This window comes from Eulemur rufifrons, chromosome 2, assembly GCF_041146395.1.
Source record: "Eulemur rufifrons isolate Redbay chromosome 2, OSU_ERuf_1, whole genome shotgun sequence".
Lineage (NCBI taxonomy): Eukaryota > Metazoa > Chordata > Mammalia > Primates > Lemuridae > Eulemur > Eulemur rufifrons.
In genome coordinates this window covers 23,137,502-23,151,739 of record NC_090984.1, presented here as the reverse complement: position 1 = coordinate 23,151,739, position 14,238 = coordinate 23,137,502, and the positions used below count along the sequence as shown (strand labels likewise).

Here is a 14,238-nt window from a genome sequence, read left to right as displayed (position 1 = left end):
TTCACTTTCTTATAAACTACTAGAATTGCAGTTCATCTATTAAAGGTAAATACTATAAACACCAGGCCCTATAACTCAAAGCTATATAAACATGCCACTTTACAATAGCAGTTTATTAAGCACCTTTTTGTACATTATCATGTTATCTCATAAAAACCCTGTGTGTTAACTAGTATACTCATTTTTAAAACAGAAATCATAGGAACTAAAATGGAAAGAGACAGGATTTCAGGGATACTGCCAAATCCAGTGCTCTTTCTACTCAACTTCATTGCCTCACAATGAAGTTCTTATGTACATTTTACATTTACAATGGTGACAGAGTATATCAACTTATTTATTATGTAATATTGTCTCCAACTGAGTTTAGACATCCAATTTAAACAATACTAATTCCTAATTTCATTAAAACTACAAGTTTTTTTTAAATTTCTTCTTAAAATACTTGTTAATACTTCTTAAAATTGCCTTAAATATATTTCAAATAAATATGTGTAAGTACTTAGGATTATGTTTCATGTTACTTAATACCATTTTCCCTGAACTGTTCAATTCTTATTATAGGAACCACCAGGCCCACACCAAAAAGACAAAAGGTAAACCTCGTAAACTGAATTACTAATAAACAATGACACACCACAGCTCAAAAGAATTTATAATAAAACTCACAAAACCATGAGTTTTCTTAGTATTGAAATTTAACTGTAAAGAAATCACATCCTGTGTCCGTCACACAGCTAACATCCACTTTCTCTAACTCTCTAAATCAGGTGATCATAATTCAGTAAGTGAAAATTATTCAGAACCCACTAGGAAGAAAAGGGTGTGGTCAGTCACATTTTCATTCATACCTTTTTCTTTTCCAAGCCAACAATACAAATATATTCCAAGCCCCCAGGCAAAATTCTGAAAAAGGATAATCCTTAAACCAATAGCCCCAGAAATATCCTTATCATATACCCTTCTGACAATAATGCCCTAAATTTCAAAATATTTTAGGTAAGAACAGGGAACTGCTGAAAAATAGCCTGAGGCCCTCTGTTCACCTCCTTCCTGAAAACTTTAATTTTCAGTGAATAAATGAAAAAATTACTGTCAAATTGTAAGGTAGCTGAATTGAAGAAAACATATATGGAAATGTGATGTAACCAAAATAAAACACTACCCTAAACTATATTTTCTCCTACAAAATTTGCAATGTAACATGATTTTGCCCTTATTAAATCTATTTAGGAAGATTTCTTTTAATACACAAAAATTCACTAAGTTACAAGGCTCTTTGCTTTTAAGTTCTGTGTGGCCAAAATAGCAGAGAAAACATTCTTCTAGGGTTGCCAGATTGAGCAAATAAAAATTCTTCATTGTTTATCTGAAATTCAAATATAATTGGGCATCCTACATTTTATCTGACAACCCTATGCCTCTTTGCACTAATTATAGTGAGCTCCCATCTCTACCAAGGTATTACAGCACCAGCTCCCACTCCTAAAGAACAGGCTGGGGCTTCTATCACAGCAAAATTTTGACTAATTAAGTCTTAGGAGTTAGGATGGAAGTACTCTTTTCCAGGTGGTATGGCTTTCTTAGTAGCACACTATATATCTTTTAATTTACCATATAAAAGAAAAAGCCTAATTTCTAATGGCCAAAGGTTATACATTTACTAGGTTCCATCCAAAGTTTAGTTATGCATGCTTCTGTGTATTAAACACAGACTGGAAGAATTTTATAGTTTAAGTTTTTGATAACTAAACAAAAAGAAGTTGCTTCTAAAGGGTATAATAAAAGGAATCCTGTTTTAATTATTACAGGCAGGTCCTAAAAGCTACTTTAATGGATTCCAAATTAATCTATCATTTTTCTTGAATTCATAATCATAGAACGCTACAGCTAGAAACAAATTTCTGACCCTTAAAAACTTCTAGAAGCCTATTTCATTTCATACTTATTTCCATAAATTTTTTCTCCTATTCAGATCCTAAGCAGTACAGTAGATGTAACAGAAAGTGATCCTTTTTCGTTTTATGAGGTCCCTCTCAACCAGCTATTTGCCCTACTTATAATGGTTCTGACAGTGAGTAAGTACAAATAACTCTACACTTCTGCTAGTTTCCATTAAAATCATCTTCTTAATACTAGACCTATGCTTTTCTTCCCTGTGCTCTAGGCCATTGCTCTTTGATACAGCCCATCCATCTTTGGAGACTGCCTAATTCCCTTACTTCATTTACACTGCTACCTTGAAGGTATTAATAGATAATCACATCCCCTAGAGCTCCCTTTTCCTAAGTTTAGCTCCTTCAGGTTTTCTCCTAAATCTTAAACTATCATCAACATAGATTCTGTGTCTTTTCCTAAATGTGGTTAAAAAGTATACTTAATTATTTGGAGTTCAATCCTAGTAAGAAAACAGTAACACTGTTAGTAATACCATAATTTTGATATGTGATCACTATGTTATTTGTCCAAAGGTAATTCAATGACAGTTTACTGCAAGCTATTTGAAACCTCTTTATACTTGCTCTTTTCCAAGTAGCAGTTTCCTGGTTTGCATTAAGGCCATTTATTTCATCTCCCTTGGTGAATGATTTGAGATTCAGCATTAATGAATATAATTTCCATGCTGGAGCTGCTGTGCTATTTTTTTCCAATTGCTCCTCAAACCTGCTAAACTTGTACAATCAAAAAAATCCCAAATTAAATTTAACACATTCCTTCAATCTATGGATTGAAAAGTTATTGCACAGATAGTTGCCGACAAAGGACCAGGAAGGACATCTTGCTGCCTTTTTTTTCCTCCAAGAAGCAATGTCTAAAAACGAGAAAACCCTGCTACTCCAGGATCTAAACGTGAAAGGCAAATGATTCTTCAGTGATGGTTCTGCCTCCCCCTTCCTCCCTTCCCTTGGCCAGCATTCAAGTCAATCTGTACTCACCAGAAATGTGACAACAGCATCCAGTAAGCATTCAGCTTGGAATAAACAGTAATGTTCCCAGCCGTGTACTAAACTCAAAGGCAGGGACTGGGGAATAAGGCACACAGCTCTAATTTAAAACTCAACTAACTACACATACCGGTAAAGTTACGTCTTTATTATTCAAAATACTATCACTTCTCTTTTTTCCCCCCAAGTTCTAATAGAAAAAAAAAATCAATATTGTACAAATAATGTCTAAGGTATAAATCCAAAAATGCTATATTTTCTTTACAAATAATGACTAGCAACAGTATGTGCTAATATTACTGATAAATGCCTCGTGAAAATTTTTGTGTTTACAAAAATTAGAATATTCCAGACTAACATGGCATGTAAAAAATAAAACAAAGAAAACTACTACAAACCTAAAAATGCTGTTTTTCAAACTGAGTCTCATGGCCCATTAGTGAATTGTGAAATCAATTTAGAAGTTCACTGTGGTTTTCTTTAATACAGCACACAGAGCAAGGAGAGGTATGGTTTCACAAAATGTTACATATTTATATAACTTTGTTACATATTTATAATAGTCACAAATAAACTATTTCTCTATCTGGGTCACAGACAAAAAGGTTTGAAAGCCTTTTTCTAAAGAGCTTTCATATTTTTAAAGTTATTTTAATATGATTACATGTGAGTCATATTCTATTTTACTAACATAAACCAACCCCTACTAACTGCATTTCAGGTCCTAGAAAATCCTAGTTTGCAAAGTACTTTTTAGGTTATGTTAAAATTAATAAGCAGCAAGGATATAGCTGAAAATTGTTGATACTAGATGAGTATACAGGATTTTATTAAATTATTTGACATATTTTTGAGCATGTTTAAAATTCTAACAAAAAACGTAAAGGGGAAAAAAAGCAAGGAAATGGGCCTACCTAACAGATAACAAAGTAGTACAATGAATAAGTTTATAAATTGAGATCTTTAAACACATTGTTTTTAAGGAATAGGCACTTCCTCTCATTTAATTCAAGTAACATTTGGGTTGCTTTTTTCAACTATAAGGGACAGGTTTAGAGGTCTTTAAAAAAATGCATAAAGGGACAGTTGCAGGGGCTCACACCTGTAATCCTAGCACTCTGGGAGGCAGAGGCAGGAGGACTGCTTGAGGTCAGGAATTCGAGACCAGCCTGAGCAAGACAGTGTCTCTACAAAAATACAGAAAAATGAGCCAGGCATGGTGGCACACACCTGTAGTCTACATACTCGGGAAGCTGAGGCAGGAGGATTGCTTGAGCCCAGGAGTTTGTGGTTGCAGTGAGCTATGATCACACTACTGCACTCTAGCAGGGGTGACAGAGCGAGACTCTGTCTCAAAAAAAAAAAAAATGCATAAGGGATTGCAGAAACCAAGTCACATAAAGAAAAAAAACTTCCTCAAAAAATAACATAAAAACACAAAGAGTTAAGTGTGTTTCACTGTCTCTTCATTGGTCAACAACCACTTTCAAACAACAGAAAAAACACAAAATACCTACCTATCTGGGAGAAATTCTCATTTCTTAATTGTTTAACTCACAATGACAATTATCCCAGGAAGTTTAATATGAGATCTCTGCATAGCAAAAGCTATTCTGCCTTCCTTGAAACAAGAATTGAAGTGTTGTCTGAAATAGACTTAGAGATAGTCAGATTTCAAAACAGTGCATGCCTGAAAGTGAACTTTCATTATTGCCAAAAAATAAGTTTCCAAAAACTTTTTAAAACACAAAGTATCTCTGTGGGCCCTTTACCCACTGGGGATAGTACCTAAGCTGTAAGGTCAATAGAATTGTGCAATTCTTAGAACTGGAAGGGAATTTAGATGACATCTAGTCCAGTGGTTTTCAAATACTACCATCAGGAAGAAAAGAATAATCAATGGCATAATAATTTATATATGCAAGCATACTCTTACCTGTTTATTTTTGTTTATCTTAATGTACACGGAACATTATGCCTCATTAGTATTCCATCAGGAAAGTAGTTAACATTTTGTCGTGTATGTTTAATCACTTTTAGAATGTGAGTATCCCACATAGATATGATCATTGGTACAATTTGGGACTTAATGTTTTCTAATAATAGAACCTTACATAATACATAAAATCCCAACACTTTCAGAGTGATTTCACATCATCTCATTTATATTTCACTGTCTAGTCAATTTGAAGTAATACTTGGGTGTAACAATGAGAAGCAAAGGGAAAAGACGCATGTACAAATTGACATCCTTCTGGAAAATACCATAAAGCATACCATAAAGCTCCAGTGATTAAGATTTGGTAAGAAGGCTGGTCTTAAAACATTCCATAATTGTTTTCAAAAATGCAAAAGAATATCATTTAGTACGTTTAGCACAAGAAACCTGAAACAAGATGTTTTCATCAAGCTGACCACATTCAGTTTTAATGAACAGGTAAGACTTGGGGTTTATTTGAAAAACAACAAAAACAAAAAACCAGCAAGTGACTGAGGAACATTAAATGTGTCCCCTATCTTATGCAAAAGTAAATGTAGATACTTAGGAAATTCTTTTAAATATTTAGCAAACACCATATCCATATAGATAGACCAATTAAAAGTTCTGAGCAATCAGGTCAAAATAACCTCAAATTAATAAGGTGTGATTGATAAATGTTTATCTTTGTATATACACAAAAGCAAATTTTAAAAAGGCTTTGTATATACACAAAAGCCTACTTTCAATTTCAGATAACACACTAAATTGGAATTAGGTATAAATTTTGACTCCCCCTCCTAAACTGAATAAACTCATGAAAAGTTACATTTTACTTGTATATTCACTCTTTTAAATTTAGACATCAATATTACTGGAATAACGTTTTCACACAGGATCACTTTTAAATTCAGTGAGACGTTTATTTATGTATATAAGCCTATAAAATGTAACCATTTATAACCAATTAATTTTACTGGAGAGGTTTCCTGTCTTCCCAAAGCTAATCCTTACCAACTAAAATTAGGAATTCCAAAAAAAATTCCACAAAGACCTACAAACAAGTTTAAAAATGCATTATCTAAGGTGCTTAACATTAAACTCCACTATTTTAACTTTGATGTGTGAATTTACTTTAGAGGTCCCTGGTCTATTTACTCTTTCTGACAGATTCTACTTTTCCAGATGCTCCTCAAACAAAGATTCATTCCTCATTCTTGCATCCTGCTTTTCTCCTTGTACCACTGCGGTACCTTTTCTCCTTGTACCACTGCAGCCTTTCTTTTGTCTTTCCCTTTCTCTTACAACTTCATTCTCTACTTTTGATCCTGTAAAGATTGTGCTCTCATTGTAAACAACAGTCTAATTTCTCATGAGGCTCTGTATTAACTCATACAAAGTCACACCTGTAATGAACTTCGATCTTAATTTATGGCAAAATAAATTAACTGTGGAGCACATTTATATTTAAGAGTTTTTATTTCCTTTAGCTGTTTTAAACATTGGTATATTCATAGGGTAAGCTCTGACAACACAAAAACCCATCTGTATCTCTAATTTGGATCCGTAACCTTGTAAAACAAATCCAGGAACAGGTCCTGATGTAGTAACTAACATGGCCTTTCCTCCCAAACCCCTAACCAATTTCTCATGCTCCACTGTATCAGTAGTGACATTTTAGTCAGTTGCCTGAGAGACTAAAAGACTGTGATCTCCTTAGGAAAGGCTTTATTCCAAGGCAAACTATTTCTTTTGGTTAAATCTTATTTGGATTTAATTATGTCAAAATTTGTTGCTTGACATTTGGCATGTCATTTGTGCTACAGCTGCAACAGATAAGATTTGTCTTCTCTTGCGCATTTCAGTTCACCCAAAGAGCAGATGCACAATCAATTAGCAAATACACCTCTAAAAATGTACTCAGAGAAAACTGCAAAACCACTGAAGCAAACAGCACTTAACAGAAAAGAAAAAGATCCATGAATCATCTAATACAAATACTGGCATTGTTATAAAGTACAATGTTCACAACTATCTAGTATCACCTAAGCAAAATGGTTTCTTAAAATTTAGCTTGTTAATAAAATTCATTACAGTCTTTATTTTCCTCCATTGAACAATGTTAATTATTCAATTTTATATTTTCAGTATGAATATATTATGTTTTTACACTTCACTCCACATTCATTCATTCCACTAACTTCTATAACATGCCCACTGCTGTGTGCTGGGTACTACATTTTATTTTCCCGTATTCACGATGGTATTCTATGCAAAAGTGATACCTGGCCCATTTGAAAAGATATTAAAAAAAAAAAAAAAAAAAAGAGCCATGAAATCTCCCAGACAATCAAACTGAAATGCAAACTTTCTCACCAAAATTTGCAACTGCAGACATAGTCCTACTGATCACTTTTCTAAAAAAGTTACATAAGCAAAAGCACAAATCTCTGTGTGGGGCCTTCAAATGTCCTATTTACCCTTATTCAAGATGACAGCAGCATTAACAATTAAGTGTTCAATAAATACATTAAAAAATGCTACTTTTTAAAGGATAATAGTAATAGCTAACATTTACTGAGACTTGCAATATGCCAGGCTAAAATCTAAGTGACCATTATCTCATTTAAACCTCCCATCATCCCTAAAGAATGGACATGACTGTAATCCCCATTTTACAGAAGATGAAAGTGAGGCTTACCTTACTCAAGGTCACTCAGCTACATAGAGCTGCAATTCAAACCCATGCCTATCAGTGTCCAAAGCCTGTACCCTTGATCATCATATTATACTGCTTGGTTTATACTCACTCAATCATATTCTAAAGCTTTTGAATGTCTTATAAGGAAGCTTACTTTTTAGAACAAGTTTCTTCCTTAAAATGAACTTCCTTTCTGATAATACATATAAAAACCAACCAACATATAAGGATTTTATTTGAACTGTGCTATTACAAGTCTAAATATTTGGATGGGAAACAAAATCTATCTGAATGAAATCTCTGAATCCTTATGATAATAGGCCAGACACTCACTGGAGCTGAAAGAGACCTTGAGGGTCATCATTCCAAATTCTTCCTTTTAGGAATAATGAAACATAGGCCTTTTCAAAACAAATCTAACTCGATCTAAACTACCACATTCCCAATCCAGAAACACTTTAGGTTTTTTTTTTTCCAAATCATAACTCTGATATATAATCTAACATTGCTAACATTTTTACATCATGCAAAGCATGGTATCCCTTTCAGAAGCACTGTCAGAAAATACAAACTCCATGACATGAATTCAGACAATTGCAGGGCTATTACCACTTGAAATCTTGAATATTATCTTAAGATATGTTATAGAAAGATATAAAATGGCATCCTTAACTATATGAACTCAAACTAAAAAAAAATAGCCATTTCTTGCTTGAATTAAATTTACATTCATTTGGGTCAACTAGCCAGCTGCTCAGCTTCACTTCATGGGTCATGTCATGTGACTGATTTGAAGCTCAATTCAAGGCAAAGGGCTTTCTATGCTGTATTTAGAACACATATCACTGAGAGCAGCCAGATGAGTCTTTGTAGGCCTATCCAAAAACCTTTAGTTGCTAAGAAACTACAATTTCACCGTATTATAAATCACTGGGAAAAAACTATGCCAGCAGAGACTAAACACGTAAAGATCAAGATCCTCTCACCTATTGTGCAAAATGAAATCATGGTATTTCCATAAATTGAGTACGTGAAATTAGTATTTGGCTTCTTTAAATTATATTAACACAATTGAAAAACTGATGAGACAAATCAGACCAACTCCAACCTGCCTTTCACAGTGGCCTCATGCTTTGGAGGAAAACAGGAAAAATACCCAATATATTTAGCATTTTCAATGCTAGAAACAGAAAAGTGTTTCCTTCCTGACCCCTGCAGTGATAATCCAAGGCCATGAAGCATACATAAGATTTTATTAGCACAATTTGGTACAAAAAAAACACTTATATTTAAGCAATGATGCTTTTTCAACCCTTTATTGATATATTTTCATGGTAATCTTCAGCATTTTAAGCCATTTCTCCTTAGAATACTCAAATCCACTGGCTGGATCATTATTTTTAAAAATTAAAGTCATTTAAATTGCAGCCTTTCTTTTTTTTTTTTTCTTTTTTTTCTTTTTTTCTGCCACTTCCTTACTGCAAAATTCCAGCCTTTCTAACAAGAGTAATTTTAAATTGTTCTAGCATAATAATAAAGAAGCACTGAAAGATTAGCAAAAATAATTTATAGTTCACTCTCCAGTACTGACTTCTCATAAATTCTTTCATTAAAAAAATTTTTTTAATCTCTTAAAGGCTATTTCCACAATAGCAGAAACAGGTTCACAATTCTTCTAGTCTTACTTCTGAAAGATCAGTTCAGCAGCTGAATTGTAACACACGTCTTCAATCAGTATCTGTTCTATCTAGACCCCCCCATGCCCATGATCCCCCCCATTTCTCCTTCTCTAAAGAGGTTCAGTTCAAAACCCAGTAATTCTCTCATTTCCACTATACCCATATCACAGGGATCACTTTTATGTTCCTCAGAAATAACGACTCTTCTTTCTTCAAACTTTTAGATCTCAAAAACACACTTCCTCCATCTCCCTCTCACACCAGTCACTGCCCCCAATCCCACCCCTGCAGTTGCAGCTGTGTCCCTGTCTTCCCAAAGGCCCAACCAATATCACACAGCATTTACCACAACCCAACTCCTCCCTCCTCTAATTTATCCCCCACACTGCAAACCGATATTACATCCCCGGCTTTCTGCATTTCACTCCTTTCCCTTATTTTTCGTCTTCACCCACCCCCATCTCTATTCCCCCTGCCTCAGTTTCAACCCTTTCTCCCCATCCTCTGCTCGTTTTCCTCTCCTTATTTAGAAACTCCTTTTTGCTCTCCCAACCACTACCCTAGAATGCCCAGCACTCCACCCTCTTTAGCAAACCCAGCCCTCTTCCCCCAGCTCGTTCAGAGACACTGCTGTTTCTCTCTTCCAGGTCCCCCACTGCAGTCAACCCACTCCCTAATCTGTCCACCCACCTTCCCCCCACCCCCAGATCCAAGGTTCCCTGATTCTTTACCCCTTCCTCAGGGCTCTAGTACTCAGCTCACCATCAGTATTCTTCAGGACTCTCTTCCCCCGATTTCTCCCTTATTTTTAAGGATGTCACCAGTCTTACGGGGCCTCAGTAGCTCCCGGGAGCCCCGTTCTCTAGCGGAGCCTGACCAACACCACCCCCAGTCGCTTAAACGCAAACGCCGGTCCTCTGCCACCTTAAGAGCTGCGCCCCCTCCTCATCCGCCCCCGCTACTCCAGCTCCTGACGTCGGCTTCCCTGGTGTCCCCTCGTCGACCCCGAGCGACGAGCTCAACGATGTGCAGCCTCTAAGTCAGCGACACCTTCGGCTCACACCGGACGCCCCCACCTCTCGGACAGGCGCCTCCGGTCCTCACACCCGCGCCTCTTCAAACCCTCGACCAGCATCTCCTCCTCTTGGACTCGCAGCCCCTCAGACTTCCGCCCGGCTCCCTTCTCCTTGCTACGGCACCTCCTCGGGCCCGGGTCTGGCCCCTCCGGCCGCCGGCGCCCCGCAGCCCCCGCCCGGCCCGCCCCCGGCGTCCCGCTTACCGTTCTGAGCGGCGCCTGGCCCTGGGAGGAGGGAGCCAGAGACCAGCAGCAGCGAGAGGGCCAGGGCGCTGGGGAGCGACGAACCCGACATCCTCCCTAGCAGAAGACCCAACAGCGAATGGGCCGGGGCCAGAGCCAGGGCCGGGGAAGGGAGGGGAGGGAGGGAGGGGGCGGGCGAGCGCGCGAGGGAGTGAGCGAGGGAGGCCGCCTCTGCTCAGCTCCGTCCTTCCCCGTCCTCCTCCTACCGCCGCAGCGCCCAAGACTCGCGAGACCTTGGCTCCGGGCCGTGGGCGGCTGAGGAGCCACAGCTGCAAGGCTCGCGAGAAGAGGAGGCCTCTACGGATGCGCCCGCCCCTCGGACTCGGCGTCCCCGCCCCTGCAGAGGCTGATTGGCCTAGCGCAAGGTAGGTCACGTGCCAAGGGCGCTTCTGGGCACGTGACGGGGCGAGGCGGGGCTCCGCCCGCTTTCTGGGCAGTGCGGAACCGAGATTTCCCGCCTTCTGTTTACTGTTCCATGGAACGGGAGTGCCCATAAATAAGAGGAAGCCTTGGTAACACGGTATATTTCCTCCGCTCGTCCTGCTTTTCTTTTATTAGAGCTCTTGACTGCAGAATTGGATACACCACGCCCTATTTTTCCGCCTGCCTCGTTATCCCCTATCTTGCTGTTTCTTCCTTCTGGACTTTGACCACAGATCTCTACTGGTCTCTGGCCCCAACCTCCTCCACTCGTCTGCTGCTTTTTCCTTCCAGGCAAAGTGATGTGCACCCTGTGCCCGTTACTACCTTGTGCTTTCCTGCTTCGACATCAGCTCCCTCTGCCTGAAATGTCCTCCTTTTCCTCCCCCGCCTGCTCCTCCCCCCGCCCCCCCATTTTGGCCTTATTTTAGCTTCAAAGACTCTCAGGGCCTGAAGTTCAACTAGCCTAATTGCATGTCGATAAGACGCAATTCTACAAGGAAGTCATCGTGTATCAATTTATGTAAAAACTCAGAAGCATTTTAGTACAGTGAGCATTTATTGAATACACGTTGTATAGTAGGCACATGGTGAAACCCACATAAACAGGTAGTCTTTCATGGAGTTCACAGCCTAGTCTTTAAGAAGAATGAGGAAGAGCAAATGACCCATAGGAAAGGAGCCAGCAAAGCACTCTGGAGGTTGATTCGCAACGTGGTTACTACCATTTGCATGGAAGTTTGGGAAATGCCTTTTTTAGGGTATTTTTTTTTTTTTGTGCTGCTCTCAGGTCTGGTGGTTGGCAAAGGAGTTTATATGGCTTAGCTCATCCCTGAGTCCCAGCAGACGTCTATGTAGTGAACCTTTGAGGAGCCAAGAAAACAGTCCTAGCTTGATTTAAAGAGAGGGCTTTGGAGACTCTGGGGGAAAGAGACTCTCACAATCTCTCTGAAGCTAACGTAGTCTTGAGCTTTCAACAGGAACTGGACAGTTAGTGGTTCCAGACCAAACTTTATAGCAAGGGCCAGGACTACAGCTGTGGCATATTAATAGAAGTGAAAACTGTATCTTTCAAGACCTCAGGTGTGTGTGACAAAAGGATTGGCATGTATCTTTGTATGGACAAAGGCCATTCTGCAGATAGCCTTGTAAGGTGGGCTACAGGACCACCTGTGGAGGGATGTAAATTTTCAGTTGATGGAAGCTTTGGTTGGATGCAGCCATTCTGCCTCATAATAAACATAACAAACATCCCTATTTGATCCCTACAACAAGGGATTCTTACAAAATGATTATGTTCTTTTTGTGGGCGGAGAAACTGATGCTGAGAGAAGATACGACCTGCCCAGGGTCTTGAAATGTTTATGTTAGTCATTAATGCCAAACAGTCTGGTTTGCCTGCTGCTAGGCTCATGGTAGGAGGGCACTTCCTTGCCGCCTTGAAGTTGGAAGTGGCATGTGACTTGCCTCAGCCAGTGAAACGTGTGAAATGACACGTATCATCTCCAAGCAGAAGCATTTCATTCCCAGTTTAGATATTGTCACCTACTTTTTTGTCTTGGTAGTAATCACTGATCGAAATGATGAAAACACGTGACACAATGAACCTTGTGTCAGCATGGGTCCCTGAGCACAATAACCTGAGCCCTCCTGCCAACCCATACAGAACAGGTAGCATCTGCTAAATTAAGCTACTGAGATACAGGGGTATTTGTTTCTACAGCATAACCTGGACTATTCTGGTTAGGGGAAGATGAAATTCAAATCCACAACACCATTGACACTACCATTTACTGGCTATGTCACCTTAGGCAAGTGACCTAATCTCTCTGGATCTAATTTTTCTGTTAAATGGGGTTAATGATAGTTCCTGCCTCATAAAATTAGAAGAGGAATAAATGAGTAAATTCAGGTGCAATTTTAGAACCATTTCTGGTGCATAGAAAACACTCAGATGATGATGATGATGTTGCTACTGCAATTCTGACTCCAGGCCTGATTCTTCCCACTATGTCATGCTTACAAAAAGTGATACAGGAAGAAAAATTTTAAGTATGGGTTTTATCATTCAACTCTCAAAACCTGCAGTTACGAGGAATCCTTTTACCCAGGAGAAAATGTCACCAAATCCTATATGATGGTAGCTGTACTTTTAGTTCCCTTTTGTTGAGAAGATACATAAAAACTAAAACCTTCAAGTAATTCCATAACTTCTTTAAATGAATTTAGGAATTTGGATTTTTGTTGTTCCAGATTTACACACACTTTTAAAAATCTCTCTGCAAGTAAGTATTGCTGTGCCAGAGGATGGCTGAGCTCTTTGCAATACCTCAGACGAGCCCTAGGGGTCCTCAGAGCTCAGGCTGAGACACGCTTTGCTGGCCGGCTTTGCAGTGTTGATCGCGTCCCCTGGTGGGAAGACCTGTAATACAGCATTCCTGATTGAGAGGCTTCGCGTGGATTGGTTTGGTGTGCTATTGGAAGAATGTGTAGGGGGAGATAACCTTGGCTTGATCTTTTCTGCCCAAGTGTCAGGAAGTAACACACTTCTGCATACCTTAATGTGCCTGAATGGACTGCCAACTTTAAATATTTACTACACTAAGAGCCCCCTACCTCCTCTTCCTTTGTGTCTTAACACACCTTAGCCACTAGGGTAAGAACAAGATTGTGCGGTTGAAATCCCAGCCAATGGGGTGAGACACAGCCATAGGTCTGCGTTAGGGATAAAAGGTGAGGAAACACCCCCTCTCCCCATAGCGCGCGCTGGCTGGCTGCTCTTGCTGCTACTAGGTGCCCTTCTGATCAGAAGTAAAGATTTTGCCTTGCTGAGACAATTTGCTGTGTCTGACTATTTTCTTAATGGCACCAGGTCATTTCTAACAAATGTCAGTAAAAAAGACCGTGGTAGCATTCCTAGAGTTGAACTTCCTAATGGTTCCCCCCTCCCTCCAACAAAGATCCCTGCTCGTTTACAACTCTTTCTATTCAGATGTACCACCCCGCTGATCTTGATTGCTGTCATCTTCTCACCTCCCAGTCAATGTAATCTTTTCCCTGCCCCTTCCAACTCCTAGCACCATCCTTGAACTCCATGGGTGAGTTCAACATCCGTCCCTATTGAGTACTCTGTTCTCAATCCTTTCACCTTCTCATTGCCAACAACTTTCTCCTGAACTAAACTACTCCTCTCAAGG

At 39.1% G+C, this 14,238-nt stretch overlaps 1 protein-coding gene across 4 annotated transcripts in view; it reads right to left on the bottom strand.

The window, feature by feature from the left end:
• NPTN (neuroplastin) overlaps positions 1 to 10,847 on the bottom strand; it is a 67,018-nt gene extending 56,171 nt beyond the window's left edge. For all 4 annotated transcript variants that reach the window (XM_069457676.1, XM_069457685.1, XM_069457694.1 and 1 more), the window contains exon 1: positions 10,583 to 10,847. In XM_069457676.1, the coding sequence (XP_069313777.1) occupies positions 10,583 to 10,673 (91 nt within the window). In that variant the 5' untranslated portion in view covers positions 10,674 to 10,847. The remainder of the gene's footprint in view (positions 1 to 10,582) is intronic.
• Between the last annotated feature and the right edge of the window lie 3,391 nt (positions 10,848 to 14,238).